This window comes from Rhinoderma darwinii, chromosome 3 (genome assembly GCF_050947455.1).
Source record: "Rhinoderma darwinii isolate aRhiDar2 chromosome 3, aRhiDar2.hap1, whole genome shotgun sequence".
Classification (NCBI taxonomy): domain Eukaryota; kingdom Metazoa; phylum Chordata; class Amphibia; order Anura; family Rhinodermatidae; genus Rhinoderma; species Rhinoderma darwinii.
The window spans coordinates 201,034,291-201,054,165 of NC_134689.1; the positions used below are offsets into that span (position 1 = coordinate 201,034,291).

Here is a 19,875-nt window from a genome sequence, read left to right on the forward strand (position 1 = left end):
GTTTTCGAGACATGTCTCCTGGAAGGGGAGCAGCTTCCCCATGTCTCTTAGAAGGAGAGCTGCTCAGACGAGGACAAATTTTCAGGCTGTGGAAGCCCGCTGTGCCGGAATATGTCTAGCAGGTCTGGTGTGGGGTTGCCAGGAGTTTCTGGGCCGGAAGAAAGGTCTCTGCACTCTGAAGGGACGGGATTCACGTGAGTTCTGCCTCTGACGTGGAGTCAAGTACCAAAAAAAAACACCTTTGTCTTCTGAGTGAACTTGGCATCACATTGGATGACGTTGTGGAAGTAAAGTGCTTCTTCCTCCTGTAGCCTCAGAAATGAGTTGGACCAGGTCAGGGCCATAAAGGAGATTGGGCAAACGAAAGGGTGAAAATCTTCCTAGAGGCACTAACAGTATCCCAGTTCCTAGTCCAAATGGCCCTGTGGACAGCTACTGCATTAGCCATGGCCTTAGACCGTTGGGCAGCTTGGACAGAGACGTCACAGACATATTTAGACATGAAAAAGCTGTGCAGCTGGCAGGGAAGTATCCACCTCTGAATCAATAGCGTCCTGTAGTTGAGTAGGTAGTTCTATACTAGCCAAGCTACCCCAATATGCTGCAAAAGAGGGTCTAACTGAAGTCGTGGCCACACTGAAAGTGGCTTTTGCCATAGACCCCACTTTGGCATCAACTGGATCTTTTAAGGCAGAAGCATCTGCAACCGGTAAGGTAGTATATTCATAAAGCCGGGCCATGGGAGCATCTACCTTGGAGTGAGCCTACCCTTTGGTAATACACTCATCAGAGAAAGGAAATATATAGTCCGTGCTCTTGGACACCTGTATAGGCCGGTTAGAGTGTTTTCATGCATCAGAAAACAATTTGCCAAAACCCCTATGATCTGGAAAGACCAGAGGGGGTCGCCTGTGGCGATGCAATAATAACTCATTCGGAGGGGATTCAGCAGGATCATATGCAATCTTAAAGCGTAGCTAAACTGTCGCAAAAAAATAAATATTTAAACTGCTATTATGTCCCTTTATGTAAATACATTTCTCCTAGCAATTTTTTTCACTTCAAGGTACCTTTTTTGCAGCTTTTTTTCTTGTGAAACCATCCACATCTGTTTTCTCACACTTACTGATTCTGGGCAGTTGCTTAGGGGCGGGTCTAGGGGCGTGTTTTACTGTGTGTGATGTTACGATTTGTCTGTATCTTTCATGGGCAGTGAACTCTGAGGTGATCATTACAGTACTGTGAGCGTGCACTGAGCTATGCACAGCACAACACAACACAACACATTATAGAGATATGAATATCTCTGCACACTCCAGAGGAAAGCAGTCAGATTTTATTTTCACTTTCCCTGGCAAGTGCAGGGAAGATAAGACAGGATGGCAGGGTGATTGGGGGGAACGGACGGAGCAGTCCTAGTCTTATCTGATGCTAATTAGCAGCTCATATTTCAGTGTCCTGAGACAGGGGGAGAATCATAGAAACCAGTGCACACAGTCTCTTCCATGAACTGTATAGTACATAGAGGCAGACAGACCTTCCTGACGTCACGATTGGGGTGTGCACATCTGGCGTCAGGATAGAGCCACCACCCACCCGTACTCACAGGCAGCAGAATCCGTACACTGATACGTTCAAATGGTGTACGGATTTCTGCTAGCAACAGGAGAAATACAAGAAATAAACTGTGGTAGAAAAGTGTCAGAGTGGCCATTTAAACCACATATAACACAAAAAGGAGCCCAAATTCATTAATAAAGTATATTACAAAACATTTATATTACACATGCTGCTAGAAAATAAAAAGTTGATCGACCGTTTAGTTACGCTTTAAGTACATCTCTCTCACTGCCTGAATGAGATCCTTCACAGCAGGAGGAGTGGATTTGCTTCTATTACACTCCGAGAGAGAGAGACGTCACCCGACGAAGCTGGTTCAGATATATCTCTTGAATGAAAGGGATGAAGGACGCCTGCAGCATTTTTGTTGAAAGAGAAATCAGAGGAAGAATGAGATCTCCTTGATTTCCTCAATATGCTCACTAACCATGGGAGCTGGGGAATTCTGTGATGGTTTAGACGGAGTGCGCTGAACTACACGCAAAGTGCATTACACTGGCGGGGGGAGGGTTCAGGCCTTAGAAACTTTGCACTTTGAAGACATACGAGTCTTTTACAAAAAAACAAAACAAAAATGTATAGAAAATGGCTATCCTACCAGAGCCCCTGGGCGCGGTGTCCTAAATTAATGGCGCCACCAGCGGAACGCCGCGGCTTGTAGTAAAAAACTGAAGCTAATGTCTGCCAGCACGTAAGTGTTAGAAACCCCTTAGTAAGGACACAACAGCTTAAAATAAGGACCTCCTCTATATATAGTGCTGTAAACTCCGCTGGCAGAGTCTGAATTGCTCCTTCCCCATCCCCAGCAAATCCCAATGGTGGGGAGAGGACATCTTACCTGTCAGTCACTTCAGGCGCAGCCTGTCACCCCTTCGGAAAACACACACACACGTAGTGTGGCTGTCCGGCATCCTCAACCACTGGTGCCATAATAATAGGGGACTGGGTGACCAAGGCAGGGAACATCCACCAGAGAGGCAGGCATCCACTGAGGTAGGAAGAGCATCCACCAAAATGTCAGGCATCCACTGAAACAGTGGAAACTCCTTCTGCCCAGCGCCCGCAGGAGAGTCACCAAGTGGAACACCCTGCACCTGAAAAAGGAAATTCAAAAAAAATCTAGAATTGTCTGCAGTGCAGGACATGCCTGCCTCCTATGGACTCTGCGCTAAAACTGAGGAGCTCAGTGCTCAGCAGAGGGTATAGCCCACTGGGCGGAGCCACTTTTTTTTTCTATATTTACCTAGTGACAGGGGCCTATACCCATGGTGCGGTGTCCCCCAGTGAATACTTTAACGAGAAATATCGGTTCCTCATTATGGGCATTGCTTCTCACAATCCTAGGAAAACCATGCGCAATGCAAGCGTCCGCTGGAGTGGTGCAAAGCACACAGCCGCTGGAGCAGTGAAAAGGTGTTCTCTGGAGTGATGAATAACGTTTCATTACCTAGCAGTCTGATGGAGGAAATTGGGTTTGGCGGGTGCAGGAAAACGTTACGTACCAGAATGTATATTGCCTTCTGTATAATCTGGGACAGTGGGCTGTTTATTCAGGGTTTGGGGTAGGCCCTTCTTTCCAGTGAAGGTTAATGCTACAGCATACAAAGACATTTTACACAATTGTATGCTTCCAACTTTGAGGCAACCGTTTAGAGAAGGCCCTTTCCTGTTTCAGCGTAAGCCCGTTTTTAAAAAGGGATTTATAAAGACATGGTTATATGTGGAGGAACTCAAGTTGCCTGCACAGGGTCCGGACTTCAACCCATCAACACTTTTGGGATGAATTGGAACCTTTTGATCAAACATCAGTTACTGACCACACAAATGCTCTTTTGGCTAAATAGGCCCACATTTCCACAGACACACTCCCAAATATTGTATAAAGTCTTTCATGAAGAGTGGAGGCTCTTATAGGTGCACGATGTGGCCCAACTCCATATTAAAAACTATGATTTTGTATAGATTGTCCAACAAGCTCGTATATGTGTGATGGTTATAGATCCACATACATATAGTTTTGATGGTCGAATTAAGAAAAAAAAAAAAAAGGCTAAAGTTCTGAGGGGAAAAAAGGGGGGAATGCAGAAGGGTGCAGATCTTGGTGGTAGTAGCAAATATTCAAATGAGAACTTTGAAGGCTGAAGTGGAGAAGGGTTCCATGTGAAAAGAAGTTTGGGACAAAGCAGTGGCCAAAGGTTAAGCTAGGGGATGGTTGATTGCTTTTAAAGGTAGAACGTTAATTAGCATCGGCTTCGACAAGAATACAAACAATCCAGCTTTTGTATAAAGGAGGTAATAAATTCTGGTGGAGAAACAAAGCAGGATCAACAGGTGCAGCATGTGGACCCTCATGAGGAGTCTGAAGATACTGAGCTATTCACTGTAGGGAAATTGGGTGGTCACCCAGGATTGTAAGCATGAGTTCCATTCCTAGTTTGGAAGGCGTAGGGGTTTATTCAAGAGATGCGTTCAAATTGCGTTTTACAGCGATTTTATTATATTATTACCACACCGTGTGAACAAATCCTTAAAGTACTGTGTCTATGCAAAAGCAGAGGGTTTAGGAATGGCTAACAATGTTTTAGAGTCATCATGCGGGAGGGTCAATAAAAAAAAAAATGGGTTAAAATGTAATCATAAAAGTATGGTTTAAAGAAAGCCCACACATCTTTATTGAATGTCTTCTTTGCGTCAAAGCTAATTAGCTGATCGACCAGCTGGGAGACATCTTGGGCAAACATTAGAAGTGTCTGTTATAAGAAAAGCCTATGTAAAAGTGTCAGAAAAGAAAGCGTAGGCAGCTGGCTAAAAAATGTTTTTATTATACCTGATAATCATAATTTTGGAGTACAATATAATAATTTTATTGTATTACACTATATAAAAATACATCAAATCTCAAATACCCCCAAACAATAAATTAGAATCCAGGAACTTACCTTATAGTCAGCACTTCAGGTGCTTCATAGTGGGTGCATTAGTCTGCCTCTGATCAACATCTTCCGGGGTTTCAAAGGGTCTGCGCTGATGTTAAAGCAATGGCAGGACGATGGTTCATAAACACATTGCTGATGATTCAAGCTTGCATTAGCACTGAGGAACATCAGTGCCGGCACCTGGATGCACGCATAGCTGGCACTTAACATTCTTACATTGACATAGTACCATCATGGAGTTACCATCAACGTAAGAATATGCAATTTCAACCGTGAAGAATGCCCCATGTATCAGTGTGCATCATGGGAGGAATTACAATTACCCAGCACCTCGGTGATCATAAGCATGATGAATTATTGGAATTTTACAGTATATTGCAATCTTCTTGTTGGTTTAAAGATGAATCAAACTCTGCAGTATCACACACTGCGGTTTTTGATGCATCTTTGCAATCGGTACTTCGTGTGACACCATATGGTGCGCTACCCTATTACAGAGGGTCATTCTCCCCTAAAAGCAATGCTTCTAGGGGACATTAGCTCCGTAACATGGCATCTGGTGGAGCATGTCACTATTTCATACGGAATCAAACAAAGAACCTCCTGATGAAATCGAGGCATTCGAAGGTACAGTAGGGTCCCACAGAAGTGTATATGTTACGTATTATGGCTCCGCACAACACTGAGGTAATACATCCATTTGCATGAGCTGTTAAATGTTTTGTATTATATTATACTATACTATACTATACTATACTATCGTGTAGGTAAAAGATCAAATGATTGAAGACATTGAAAATATTAGTTGAATTCTAAACACATTTCTTCCATACTTTTCCTTAAGTTTCCTTTGTTGGACCAAGAAACTAGTACTTAATCCCTTAAGGACCAGTCTATTTTGGGCTTTCAGTACCAAGTTATTTTCTTTTTCATGTTTTTATCGGTGCATTCTGTCGACAAAGTGCACGAGGGCTTGGTATTTGCGGGACGAGTTGTAGGTTTTATAAGTACCATTTTAAATGTACATATAATTTATTGATCAACGTTTATTATTCCTTTTTTTGGAGGAAAAGGTGGAAACAAAACAGCAGGCCCGCCATTGTTTTTCTTATAAATACCAGTGTGTTAAAAGAGATGAATATAATTGAACATAGTAAATTGTGCATAAACCATGTTTATATTGCGCTACAATTGTCCTGCCTTTGACAGTCCTAAATTTAATAAAATTATTTTAATTTTTAGAAAGGTATTTTCTCAGATGTTCAGGACTATAAATTGTCTGTGGAAAACAATCAATTATTGTGCATGGAAGACCTCAGAGGTATGATGCCAATCAAAGTCTGTCAGAACTTGCCCCTTAATTACCGCAAAGACAGTGTTGTGCTTTCGTTCCTCTACAATTTGCTGGCTCAGGTTTCACTGAATTCTTCCAATTAGCCAGGAAGATCGCGGCAGTCAGGTTAATGGATCCAGGTCTTTAACAGTCTCTGTTGACACATTTGCCACCGATTTCATTCTATCTTGGCCCATTTGTAACGTGTACAGTGAAGGTCCCAGCCTCACAATTTTACCACTTCCAAGGCATTCCTCTCCTTTATAGAAAACCGCAAACTGGCAAATAAGCAACATAAACAGGAGTTATAACACTGAAAGCTTGTAACAAACAAGTAATTGTTACAAAACACAGAAAGGGATGATTCAAGGACAATCCTATAAGAGGTCCCTGAAGACAATATGTGCTCTTCTTCATTTGAGACTTTACGATATGTTTTTGGATACTTTTCATGGTAAATCAAAAATACTTTGATATAAGATGTCATCAAACAATGAATTGTGGTAGAATATAATATAAAACTATGTGCCCCAAGTTTTCTAAGTGGTCAAGAGAAAAAAAATGTCTGCTTCAGCCGCTTCACAACCACTTTATTTTTGATAATATTAAAAGATGAACTTTGGTTGTTGGGGCAAGGACACTATGTCTGGGACATTTGTAACATGTGAAGACCATAGTTTCACATTTACATCAAATAAAGTGTACATAGAAATAAATGACAAATTAATAGAATAATTTGAGTTGACCCCTTCATTCGAGTCGTTAAAATTATATTCAGCCATTTCTTAAAGGCTATGTACACATTTGAAAGGGATTATTATTATTTTTTAATAAAAGGGTCAATCAGTTTATTTGGTGAAACTTTAGAATTCGTTTTTATTAAAAATTTGCTTTACTTTTTGAGATACAGCTGCTCTGTATTCTCTATACAGAGCAGCGGTGTCATTTGCGAAGACGTGAATCCATCAGTCCCGCGGACCAGACGGGAAAAGGATTTAGCAAACGATACATCTGCTCTGTATAGAGAATGCAGAGCAGCTGTATCCAAAAAGTAAACCTAATTTTTAATAAAAAAAATTATAAAGTTGCACCGATCACACTGAATGACATTTTTATTAAAAAAAAACAAACAAAACCCTTTCAAAGATGTACGTAGCCTTTAACTTATATCAAGTTCTGGGAAAGGCGGCAGACAGCAAATATGGCTGCCAATACAGGTTGTCACATAGCTTTTACAGACTCTCAAACGGCAAACCTGCCTCTTAATGCCAAGATCCAGATGCAGGGATGAAGCATCGGTGCAAAACTTGGCGGCTTTGCCATCCAGGAGCTTAGGAAAGCGAAGTGACATCGCCAATGATGCTGGAGTAGCATATTGAATGTGGTCATTCATCTCCCCCAAAAGCAGACAGAACGAAGAAGCAGCTCGATAGAAAAACGTGACAGATGGTGAGCTCTCTTGGATTTAGCTTAACTATTTTTTTTTATTTAAATAGGAAATGCTGTTTCTCAATTAGCATTAGAGCATGCATGGGACTATGCCAAGAAAGAAACATATATGAAGCAGATCATTAATGTGAAGTATGAAAAAAAGTATTCTTTAGCGTGAATTATTTTGAGCAATTAGGGGTTCTTTCATTACTGAATTATAAAATGTGTTCGTTACAAAATTATAAAAGGTGGACATGTAATCATCTACATTGGTAAGTGATTAAAGAGGCTCTGTCACCACATTATAAGTGCCCTGTCTCCTACATAAGGAGATCGGCGCTATAATGTAGGTGACAGTAATGCTTTTTATTTAGAAAAACGATCTATTTTAAACCACTTTATGAGCGATTTTTAGCTTTATGCCAATGAGTTTCTTAATGCCCAAGTGGGCGTGTTTTTACTTTAGACCAAGTGGGCGTTGTACAGAGGAGTGTATGACGCTGACCAATCAGAGTCATGCACTCCTCTCCATTCATTTACACAGCAGCATCGCGTTCTTACTAGAACGCGATGTGCAGCCACATACACAGACATTACCATTAATCAAGTGTCCTGATAATGAATATACATGAACTCCAGACTGGACGTCATGTGTATTCAGAATCCTGACACTTCTGAATCTTTTCTGTGAGATTCCAGCAAGCCACGCGTAATCTCGCGAGATTACGAGGTAAACGAGATTTAGTTTCCCTTGCTGGAAATCTCACAGAAAAGATTCAGAAGTGTCAGGATTCTGAATACACATGACGTCCAGGCTGGAGGTCATGTATATTCATTATCAGGACACTTGATTAACGTTAATGTCCGTGTATGTGGCTGCACATCGCGTTCTAGTAAGAACGCGATGCTGCGGTGTAAATGAATGGAGAGGCGTGTATGACGCTGACTGGTCACTGATTGGTCAGCGTCATACACTCTGTACAACACCCACTTGGGCATTAAGAAACTCATTAGCATAAAGCAAAAAAAATGGCTAATAAAGCGATTTAAAATAGATCGTTTTTCTAAATAAAAAGCATTACTGTCACCTACATTATAGCGCCCATCTCCTTATATAGGAGATAGGGCACTTATAATGTGCTGACAGAGCCTCTTTAAACAAAATAGGTAGGACACATTCTCACATTACATTCCACTGAATGGTTACCAAGGCTAGCACTGTTCTGAGGTATACATAGAAAGGACTTTTCTTGGTACAGTAAACTTACTACTGCACATATTCCTGGCCCGAATGAGTAATAGTGTTATAATTTTGCTATAAGCATTAATGCTGGTTTGGAAGGACGGTTGCCGGAAATGCGTTTGCTTCCAAGAAAAACACCATGCTGCCCACTGATCATGGGTGACAGAAAAACAGCATGCTGCCCACTGATCATGGGTGACAAAAAAACACCATGCTGCCCACTGATCATGGGTGACAGAAAAACAGCATGCTGCCCATTGATCATGGGTGACAGAAAAACAGCATGCTGCCCATTGATCATGGGTGACAGAAAAACAGCATGCTGCCCATTGATCATGGGTGACACTCATTTTAAAGACAAACTGTGTTTGAATACATACACCCTTAGGAAAAAAAACCAAAACAGATTTGTGTCCAAGGAAAAAAATCTTTTTCCTGGAAATTGATATGGATAGAACATTTGGTAGACATACTGTCATTATCTGACATTCCATGAAATCACGTATAACCATGGTTACAGTAGTCACTAATGAGCATCAGATATTCACAGCATTTCAGCCATATGGCCCAGTTTTCCTTTTGTGGGCAGAAGTCCTACTTTAAGTGTCATTCCATTAAATGTTAATAACTAGCATTTTTTTTTCTTCTTTATGCTAAAATAAAGAAAATCGTGACCCTCCGTGGGACCGTACTATAAGCGTTTATCCATGCTGGTTTCAATTGTAGGGATTTGGCCACTTTATGTAAAATTTGGCCCTTATCTAAAATATTTTGGACAGAAGTGACAGACATAACTGATATTCTGAAAATTCCAGTGCCTTTTACTCCTCATGTCCGTCTATTGCATCTTGCTGGTCACACCACATTAGAATCCTCCTGTGGGAAATGTTTCTTGTGCTAAAGACAGTGGAACTGCAATGGACGAAGAGATAGCTATCCTGATGTACATCCAACAATGGATAAACTTAGTTAATCCCTTAGGAGAAAGTGGTGTTCAAAAGTAGAGGTTGTGGTGCAAATTGCCATGCACACTGTATAGTGTTCAGACCGAACACGGCTCTTTATATTCTGCCCTTTCTGGGATGTGGACTTGAACATGAAGTAGCCAGGAAACATATCATCAATAGAGATGAACTTCTGCTGTTTTTGAAGCTGTATTTATTGCATGTTGCTTCCTTTTTCTTGATATGTATACATTGGGGGGAATTTATTAAGAATGGCATTTTATACACCAGTCTTAATATAAAGAAAGTTGAAGTAAAAATACACCCAGTTTATTAAGAGGCATGAATTCTAGTAAATTATAGTAAAGTTGTCAGGTCGTGGACGGGTCCCCCTTTCGCTGAGCTCCACCTGTGAGCGTCGAAATCGGCACAAAAGTCGCAATTGTTTTTCGCAAATTGTGATATTTGTGCCTTTTAAATTATCGGCATATAAAAGTTAATAAATTCCCCCCATTGACTATACCTCAGAGATATAAAACTATTGATTGCCTTTATTGCACTGCACATATGAGCTTATACTGCTATTTGTTTGTAACACTTCAGTTTATTGCAATTTTTAAACAAACATGGTAAAATAAAAAAATAAATAAAAAAGAAGACGTATAGGATCCAATTTCTTTCTTACCTGGCCAGGTGTCAGGGCTCGTATCGGCTTCACTAATGTTGCCCAAACTGTGCCATCCTGATTTAAGGTCAGTACACATGGCACTAAAAATTATTAAAACAAGAGTCTGTTATAAAATATCACTCTTATACTGGATTACAGGTATAAAACAGGAATTTTTTTTAACATTTCTCCACTTTTGAAAATAACCTTCCATCTCCAGATCTTTGCATCCATATGATGTTTAGTGCAGAAAATGCTGCATGAGTATAAAAATAGAGCAATACAAAAGTTAGTCATTGAGAGCGTCACGAGGCTAAGCTGTTTCCAACACTGTGCATAGCGTTAATTATAGTTTACATCCCATATCATGCCCATGGCAATTATAACTTTACTTCTCCCTGTGAACAATGTAGCCATTGACAAAAGTCTCAGACATAATTTCTAAACTAGGCAACAAGACGTGACAGGCAGCGCATTTCTCGGGGATTACAGAACACTGTGGGTGCATTACATCAAGTCCTACAGCATAATACGCAAACTTCCCAATATAATCACATAGACATGCCAGCCAAAGAGATCTACCAACGCTACAGACAAAACGTAATTACTGGCAGCACGGACTACACTGCTAAAGATCAATGAGTAAATAAATAAGGACTTGTACACTGTCTGCTCTATGAGTATCCTTGATAAAAACATATTCCTCAAAGATTGCATAGCCAGGCAGAAAGCTGATCCTAAATACTGGAGTTCGAGGCCTGGGATGTTTCTTCTTATTTCTCATCCTAAACATGTCATAGGATGTCACCTTTGCTACAAGTCAGTTTATGAAATTTCTGCTCTGCTAGATCGGTTCCGATCAACTGAGTGCTATTATAGTTTGGTAGAAGCATCTAGGAGTAACAACAATTCAGCCACAAAGTGGTAGACCACGCCAACTCAGAGAGAAGAGTCGCCGAGTGCTGAAGCATGTGGAGCGTAAAAATCCTCTGTTGCACCACTTCCTACAAAGTTCCAAACGGTCATTGGAAGGGACATCAGCACAAGAACTGTGCGTCGGGGGGCTTTATGAAATAAATTTCCATGGTCGAGCGACTGATCACAAGTTTAACCCCTTAGTGACCACCAATACACCTTTTCACGGCGGTCACTAAGGGGCCTTAGGCTAGGCCGTTGCCTTTTAACGGCTGCTGATCTGTCACACTGATGACAGCCAGGCTCCTGCTTCAACGGCCAATATTGAAGTTTACTTAGATCACGGCCGTTTAACCCGTTAAATGCTGCAGTCAATAGCGACTGCGGCATTTAAATCATTTGCAGAGGGGAGCTAGCTCCTTCTCCCACCCATCGACGGTCCGCAAATGCAATCGCGGGCCTCCGATGGGGTGCCATGGCAGCCGGGGGCCTGACAAAGGCCCACGGGTCTGCCCTGGGTATATGCCTATTAGGATGTGCCTGAGGCATGTCCTAATAGATTGCCTGTCAGTTTTACACTGGCAGGCAATAATGCTCTGGTATACTAATGATCAAAAGATCGCACAGTGAAGTCCTCTAGTGGGAAAAAAAAATAAGTAACAAATGTGAAATAAAAACGAATAAAGATTACAGTAAAAAAAACTTTTTCTCCATAAAAAGTGGCTTGATTTAGTAAAACTGAAAAAAGTTAAATAAAAAGTACACTTATTTGGTATCGCCGTGACTGTATTAACCCAAACAATAAAGCTAACATGTAATTTAAACCGCAAGTTGACCACCGTAAAAAAAGAACTGAAATTGCTATTTTCTCCTATTGCCCCCCCAAAAAAGTCATAATAAAAGTTAATCAATAAGTCCCATGTACCCCAAAACAGTACCAATCAAAACTACGTCTCGACCTGCAAAAAACAAGCCCACATATCACTATATGGGCGGAAAAATGTAAAAATTACGGCTCTTGGAAAGTGATGATGCAAAAACAAATAAATTTAGTTCAAAAGATCTTTTATTGTCCAAAAGTAGCAAAACATAAAAAACCTATACATGAGGTATCATCATAATCGTACCGACCCATAGAATAAAGGTAACGTGTTATTTATGCCGCACAGTGAACGGCGTGAATTTAAATTGCATAGAACAAGGGCAGAATTTCAGGGTTTTTCTATCCCCCCCAAAAAAAAGTTATAAAAAAATGATAAGTACCCCAAAATGGTGCCATTAAAATGTACAACTAATCTCTCAAGAAACAAGTCCTCATACAGCTATGACGACTGAAAAATTAAAAAAGGTAATAGCTCTTTGAATGCGACTATAGAAAATGCAAAAAATAGCTTCGTCATTAGGGATTAAAATAGACTGGTATCTAAGGGGTTAAAGGGAATGTGTCGATAGAATTTGTTATTTTTTTTTTAGTTAAACAATTATTATTTAAGTGATTACACGTTGCTTTAATTTAAATTTTTTCACAAGTCAGGAAATATTATATATTAGATTCTAATTTATAACATTTCCATGTGCTGGTCACTAAAGGGAGCAGTTCCCAAAATTGCAGCATGGTCAATGTGGTAAAGCAACCTCATTGCTTTATGCTGCAAATTTGGGGTAGACACACTCTCTCTAGTGTCCTCACACAATCCCCCATCCCTTATTCTGGCTAGCGCCAGGTGAAGGAGGGGTTTGAACCTTCAAACCTCCTACACTGTGTGCCGCCATTTTCTGAGCGACTGCACAGTGTAGGAGGATTAGATACAGTGCTGAGACAACAATATAACACGAACATCACACACACATCACATACACAAACATAAATGATCTTCTCCTGCCGACGCCTCCGCTCCTATTCCTTACGCCTTCGCTTCCTTGAACATATTGCCGGAAGCCACGGCCGGAAGTCATCATCTTACTGTCCGGCAGCAGGAGGCGCCGGATTTCGCTCTGCGAACGAGCTTCGTTTTGATCTGTGTGGGAGCGGCATGTGCCGTTCCCACACAGACGGCGAACGCTGCAGAGAATGGAACAGCTCCCGTTCGCATTCTCTATGGGGTTGTATGTGCCGTATTCCATCTCTGTATGTGTCGTTAATCGACAGAGATGAAAAAAAAAAACGGCAGCCCCTATAGAGAAGTAAAAAGTAGAACGCGAGAACACAAATAAATAAAATTTATAATAATATATTAACCCCTTAATGACCGGGCCACGTTAATGACCAAGGATTATTTTTTGTTTTTTCACGGTCGCATTCCAAGAGTCGTAACCTTTTTTTTATTCCGTCGACATAGCCGTATAAGGGCTTGTTTTTTGCGGGACGAGTTGTATTTTGTAATTGTATCATTTGGCGTCGCTGTAGAAGAGGCTGATGAGCGCTCACCCTATAAGCAGGAGCTGTAACTTACAACACCTAATATTAGATCAGCCTGCAAAATAGAGCTGGGATCAGAAAACATTCGGACCCCAGCTGTTTAACCCTTTGATAATGGCAAGATCAAAAGGGAACTCCCCTCTTTGATCTCGTCACCAGAAACCAGAAATGTGATCAAAGACTGGGGAATTACTTTGCAGTCAGCCCTGGGGACCTAGAAAGGACCCCAGGGCTGTCTGTTCAGTTTGCCTGCAGTTAGGACACACTATGTCATAGTGACACAGTGTAATGTATTAGCATACAATACATAAGTAAAAAATAGAGTTGTATATAAAGTTGTCCCTTAATGGGATTTAAAAATATATTTTATTGCCCCTACATTAAACAAAAAAAACTACACATATTAGGTATCTAAATGACCGTAATAACCTGAAGAATTAATCGGTTATTTAGCGTAAAAAGTGAACAGGATAAAAAAAATAAACAAGAAAAACAATGTCGAGAATCGCGTTTTCCTATATTCACGCCGTAAAAATTTTTTTTTTATACCCCCAAACTGCGAAAAAAATAAAATACAATTTATGCCACATAAAACAAGGCCTCATACGGCCACGTCAATGAAAAAGTTATGGCTGCTGAAAGGCAGAGAGGTAAAAAATGAAAGATGCAGCTGGTCATAAAGGCCTTTTCAGGCCCTGTCATTAAGGGGTTAAATACCTCTGGGATGAATTGATTGCGACCTTCCCAACACGCATCAGTGCTTGACCAAATAAATGCTCTTTTAGGCGAATGGCCACAAATTCCCACAGACATTCCAAAATCTTATGGAAAGTCTTCCCAGAAGAATAAAGGCTGTTATAAGCGCAAAAGGCCCAGCCCTACATTAACACCCATGGTTTTGGAATGTGATGTGGGGCCCACATACTTTTGGCAATAAAGTGCACCTCGTATATGTATAAAGAAAAAATAAATAAATAAACAAAGTTCCAAAGCACCTGTTCTTCCTCACTGTTCGACGGCAGTGAGGAGGATATTAAACGGAACTTGTGCGCTGCAGCTCCATTCAAAGTCTATGGGACTGCCAAAAACAGATGAGTTACTAGGGGGGGTTATGCAGTGAGGACGAATGGGGAATTCGGGACCCCCACTCCTGCGATCGGTGGGGATCCCCTGCAATCAGACACTAGGTGATAATTGTCGATTCTGGGACAACCCTTTTAACTGGTTGCCAATACAGGACGAGCATTCTCGTCCTGTGTGACAGCCGTATGTGCGCGCGATTGAGTGCGGGGCAACGGCTGTAATACACAGCCACGCCCCACTCTAACAGCGGAGAGAAACCGCTTATCTCTGCCGTTAACCCCTTGAATGCCGTGATTAAAGCTGATCGCGGTGTTCAAGGAGGGGGGACTGCACTTTTATCGCGTCACAGAAAAGAACTGTGACGTGATCAAAGCCCATAACTTGTATGGCCAGACAGCCCAGGGTCCATTGAAGGACCCCAGGGCTGTCTGAACACATTTCCTGTTAGGGCATACTGGAGGTATGCCCTAACAACTGTCTGTGTACAATCAGTACACAGGCTAATGTACTGGCATATAGATCTATGCCAGTACATTACAGTTAAAAAATCAAAATGAAAAATCCCTTTATGGGATTTAAAAAAAAAAGTTAAATGAATGTAAAAAAAATGAATAAGTAAATAAATAAAAAAGTAAAAAAAATACAAACTTTTTTAAAATATAAGTCTCAAAACATGAAATAGACATATTTGGTATCACCACGACCGTAACATACCTGTACAACAAATGTATAAGATTATTTATGATGATCGGTGTATGGTGTAAAAAAAAAAAATATTAAAACTGCAGCGGAACTGCTTTTTTTCTGCATTTTCGCCAAAATAAAAACTGATATAAATTAAATGATAATGTATTTGTACCAAAAAATGGTACCTACATAAAGTACAACTCGTCCCGCAAAAAACAAAGTCTCATACAACTACGTCGTACAAAAAATAAAGTTATGAGCGTCGGGATGCAAAGAGGGAAATATAAAAAAATTGTTCTGTCCTCAAGGCCAAAATTGGCCGTGTCCTTAAGGGGTTAATGCAAGACCTAAAGTCTATGACAAAGTATGAGCACACCATGCTTGTTTCAATAAAACCCCTGTAATAAAAGGCTATTATTAAAATCTCCCCCTTTAGCTGCAATAGTAATCCAGTAATAAGATGCAAGGCTGCTGGGGAAATACAGATTTTCCTTAGTATCTGTCAACAGACTGCAGACTGCACGAGCTCATATTATAGAGGTTTTCCGATGGGCAGTAGAAAAGATGCTAAGAATTTAGAGGAGATCTTTACTTCTCAATGACATTTGCCTCTTGACATTTACAATTCTGTCACATGTTCCTTAGCAACAGACTGTAAACTGCTGCTTTGTTAGGAACGGTGCACGCTGGCTCAGATGTCAGTATCCCATTGCTAAGGAGCTGCCGACAGAATTTTAAATGTCATGCAGCAAATTTAAGAAAAACAATGTTTCTTTTCAGTTATATGGACAGTCCTGCATGTTATTAGAGGTACATTTCCACATCTAGAAGGAGGAGTGATTCCCGGAATTCCCTAATATACGGGATGCTTCACCTACACTTAAAATGATAGTCCAATGAAGCTTAATGTAAGAGGACCTAAAACAAACATTTTCTTCAGGCTGTAGAAAATACACTTTTTAAAATGGGCTAAGGCACCATCAAAACGAACACATCCATGCAAAAACATGTTACAAGCGGAGAGGTTCATTAAAAATGATCAATATCCTGCTTGAAATTGCTTGGATAGATCTAAAGCTGGCCATAACACATAAGATGGCCATTGTTGAATGCCTGTTCTGTTGACAGCGATCTCCCCAATAAACATTGTGTGCATGTTTACGGCTATAGGGAGAGGGCACCCCTGGGAAACAGAACCGATAGGCCCTCTTTAACATACCTGCCTCTAAGAATAAACACAAAAAGTGACAGAGGAGATTAATGCCGCAGAGCTTAATAGGTGCACAAAGATGGCGGACCTGGGGGCCTTCATTAGGCCCCCAGGCAGCCATAGCAACCATCTCCCCCCCCCCACGATTGCGTTGCGGGGGGGGGGGGCGTGATGAGCTGTTAGAGGGGGCCACCTCTTTCTAACGATTTAAATGCTGCGGTCGCTATTGACCGCAGCATTTAACGAGCTGAACGAGCGGGATCGCGCTCGAGCGCGATGCTGCTCGTTACTCTGAAGTGTCGGCTGTAACAAGCAGCCGACACCCGCATCGTATGGAGCGGGTTCACTCCGTGAGCACGCTTCATACGTCCCCTACCCGGCTATGACGTAACTGTATGTCATATGTCGGGAAGGGGTTAAACTGTCACCATTTCAATAGACACGGTGACAGCGTCCTGATCGCAACTGTCATAGACAGTTGCCGAGCAGGACCAATCAGAGTGGTCCCGTGTCAGCAAGGGCTGTGATTGGCCAGTCAGTCCCGACTGGCAAATCACAGCGCAGGAGACTTGTTTTGCCGGCATCTCCGGCTCTGACAAGCTCATTTCTGTCAGAGAGCTTGTCAGAGTCGGAAGCCAGTGAGAATACAGTGCAACAGTGTTAAAAAACAAAAACTGCGATCTGCCCCATTTCTGCCCCTTTTGTGCCCACTGACCAGTGATCGCCCACTGGTTATCAAATATATAATTTCTTCTGCCGTGTTGTGATCTGTGCCCAGCTATCACCTGTCGCAGTACCCAGTCGCCATCACCCTGCTGTGTCTCTAGATTGCCCACTGCCCGAGTTTCCAGTTGGGTAGCAATGCCACGTCTCATTTAATTTTTCCCTTTGATTTATTTTTTGGGCTGGATTTTATGGAATGGTGGGTAGGTTGGTAGTGGGACCTGCCATTCCCTCTCCCTCCATTGCGGGTTTTCCAGGTTGTCCTCCTTAGTTACTAAAATTAAAGTATTTCTTATTATACCCCTAGATGAATACCTAGACGGTTGTCACTTCACAATTTAAAAATTCTCACTATACCCCTAGATGAATACCTAGAGCAGAGTTTCCCAACCTTTTCAGGCTCGAGGCACCCCTGGGAAAAAATAATTCTCAGGGCACCCTTACCAAAAATTGTTTACAAAACGACAAAAAATGGCTAAAAACAAGCACTACACGCTTAGGCTGGGTTCACACGACCTATTTTCAGGTGTAAACGAGGTGTATTATGCCTCGATTTACGCCTGAAAATACGGCTCCAATACGTCGGTAAACATCTGCCCATTCATTTGAATGAGTTTGCCGACGTACTGTGCCGACAACCTGTCATTTACGCGTCGTCGTTTGACAGCTGTCAAACGACGACGCGTAAAATGACTGCCTCGTCAAAGAAGTGCAGGACACTTCTTTGGACGTTTTTGGAGCCGTTTTCTCATAGACTCCAATGAAAACAGCTCCAAAAACGGACGTAAAAGACGCAGCGAAAACGCTGCGAAAACCGCAAGTTGCTCAAAAAACGTCTGGAAATCAGGGGCTGTTTTCCCTTGAAAACAGCTCCGTATTTTCAGACGTTTTTGGTCACTACGTGCGCACATACCTAGGCTTTATTCACACGAACGTGTTATATGTCCGTGATACGCGCGTGATTTTCACGCGCGTCGCACGAACCTATGTTAGTGAATGGGGATGCTCAGACTGTCAGTGATTTTCATGCAGCGTATGTGCGCTGCGTAAAACTCACAACATGTCCTATACTTCCCCATGTTTCACGCAGCACGCACCCATTGAAGTCAATGGGTGTGTGCAAATCGCGCACAGCACACGGAAGCACTTCCGGATGACACGCGTGATTCGCGCTACAGCTGGTAAATAAGAGAAGGGAAACATAAAATCCCCTCCTTTACTGTGTCGTCACATAAAAAGGGAGTGTCATAATGATGCCGGCTGCAGGAAAATCACGCAGCCACGCACCATATACACGTCGCACTGAACTTTTGCGCGTGCAAAACGCAGCGTTTTTTGCGCACGCAAAACGGACACGTTCCTGTGGCCTTAGGGTATGTTCACACAGCATTTTTTGGTGAGGCAGAAACTAAAAATCTGCCTCAAAATTCCTTTAGGTACTTTGAGGCAGATTTTGAATGGACAGCGTTGTTTGGCTTTTTTATTTTTTGCTGTGTTTTTTGCCCACATTTTTTTAAGCCGTTGAAGCAAATGCAAAAATTGCAGACAAAAAAAAGCACCAAACGAGCGCCGCAGGTTTTTTCTGCCTCCTATTAATTTCAATGGGAGGTCAGAGGCGAAAACCACTCGAAGACCATCAGCAAAATGACCATCAGCCCCCCCACTCACAATAATGACCATCAGTCACCCACTCACAGTAAAATCACCCCTCAGTAAAGAGACCTTTAAGCCCACTCTAGTAAAGTGACCATTAGTCTCAGCCCCCCGCAGTAAAGTGGCCATCAGCCTCAGTCCCCCCCCCCAGTAAAATGACCATCAGGCCCCTCCACTAAAGTCACTATCAGCCTCAGTTGTCACTTCACAAATTAAAAATTCGCACTATACTCCTAGATGAATACCTTGAAAGGTGTTACATTACAATCTAAATCTTCTCACTATACCGCTAGATGAATTCTTTGAGGGGTTTAGTTTCCTAAATGTGGTCACTTTTCTGGGTTTCTAATGTTTTGACACCCCAGAGCCTCGGTTTTCATGACACAGGGCAGTAAATGCCATCGTAGTAGGCCTCAGATGTTGCACGGTGCTCTTTACCTTCTATGCCCTGCCATGTGCTCAAACAGCAGTTTATCTCCACAAATGGGGTATTGCCATATTCAGGAGAAATTGCGTAACAAACTGTGGGTGCTTTTTCTCCTTTAACCCCTTGTGAAAATTATGAATTTGGGGCTAAAGCAAAATTTTCTTTGAAAAATGTTTACATTTTCTTTTTTTACTACGCAGTGTATGAAACACCTGTTGGGTCAAAACGCTCACTATACCACTTGAAAAATTCCTTGAGGGGTGTAGTTTCCCAAATGCAGTCACTTTTGGGGGGTTTCCACTGCACTGGTACCTTTACAAATGCGACATGGTGCAGAGAAATCAATCCAGCACTCCAAAAGCTAAATGACGTGCCTTCCCTTCTGAGTCCTGCCGCTTGCCCAAACAGAAGTTTATGACCACATGTTTGATATTTCCGTACTCTGGAGAATTTGCTTTTCAAATGTTGGGGTGCTTTTCCTCATTTATTTCTTGAGAAAAAATTAACATTTTTGAGGTAACGCTACATCTTATTGGAAAATAATGAAATTTTTCATTTTCACTGCCCAATTCTAATGAAATCTA

The 19,875-nt window shown here is 41.6% G+C and overlaps 1 protein-coding gene across 3 annotated transcripts in view; it reads right to left on the bottom strand.

The window, feature by feature from the left end:
• Positions 1 to 4,422: 4,422 nt before the first annotated feature.
• The window catches only part of TRMU (tRNA mitochondrial 2-thiouridylase), a 40,276-nt gene continuing 24,823 nt past the window's right edge, over positions 4,423 to 19,875 (bottom strand). For all 3 annotated transcript variants that reach the window (XM_075855064.1, XM_075855062.1, XM_075855063.1), the window contains exons 10-11: positions 10,193 to 10,275; positions 4,423 to 6,167 (exon numbers count right to left, since the gene is read on the bottom strand). In XM_075855064.1, coding sequence (XP_075711179.1) covers positions 6,012 to 6,167; positions 10,193 to 10,275 — 239 coding nt within the window. In that variant the 3' untranslated portion in view covers positions 4,423 to 6,011. The remainder of the gene's footprint in view (positions 6,168 to 10,192; positions 10,276 to 19,875) is intronic.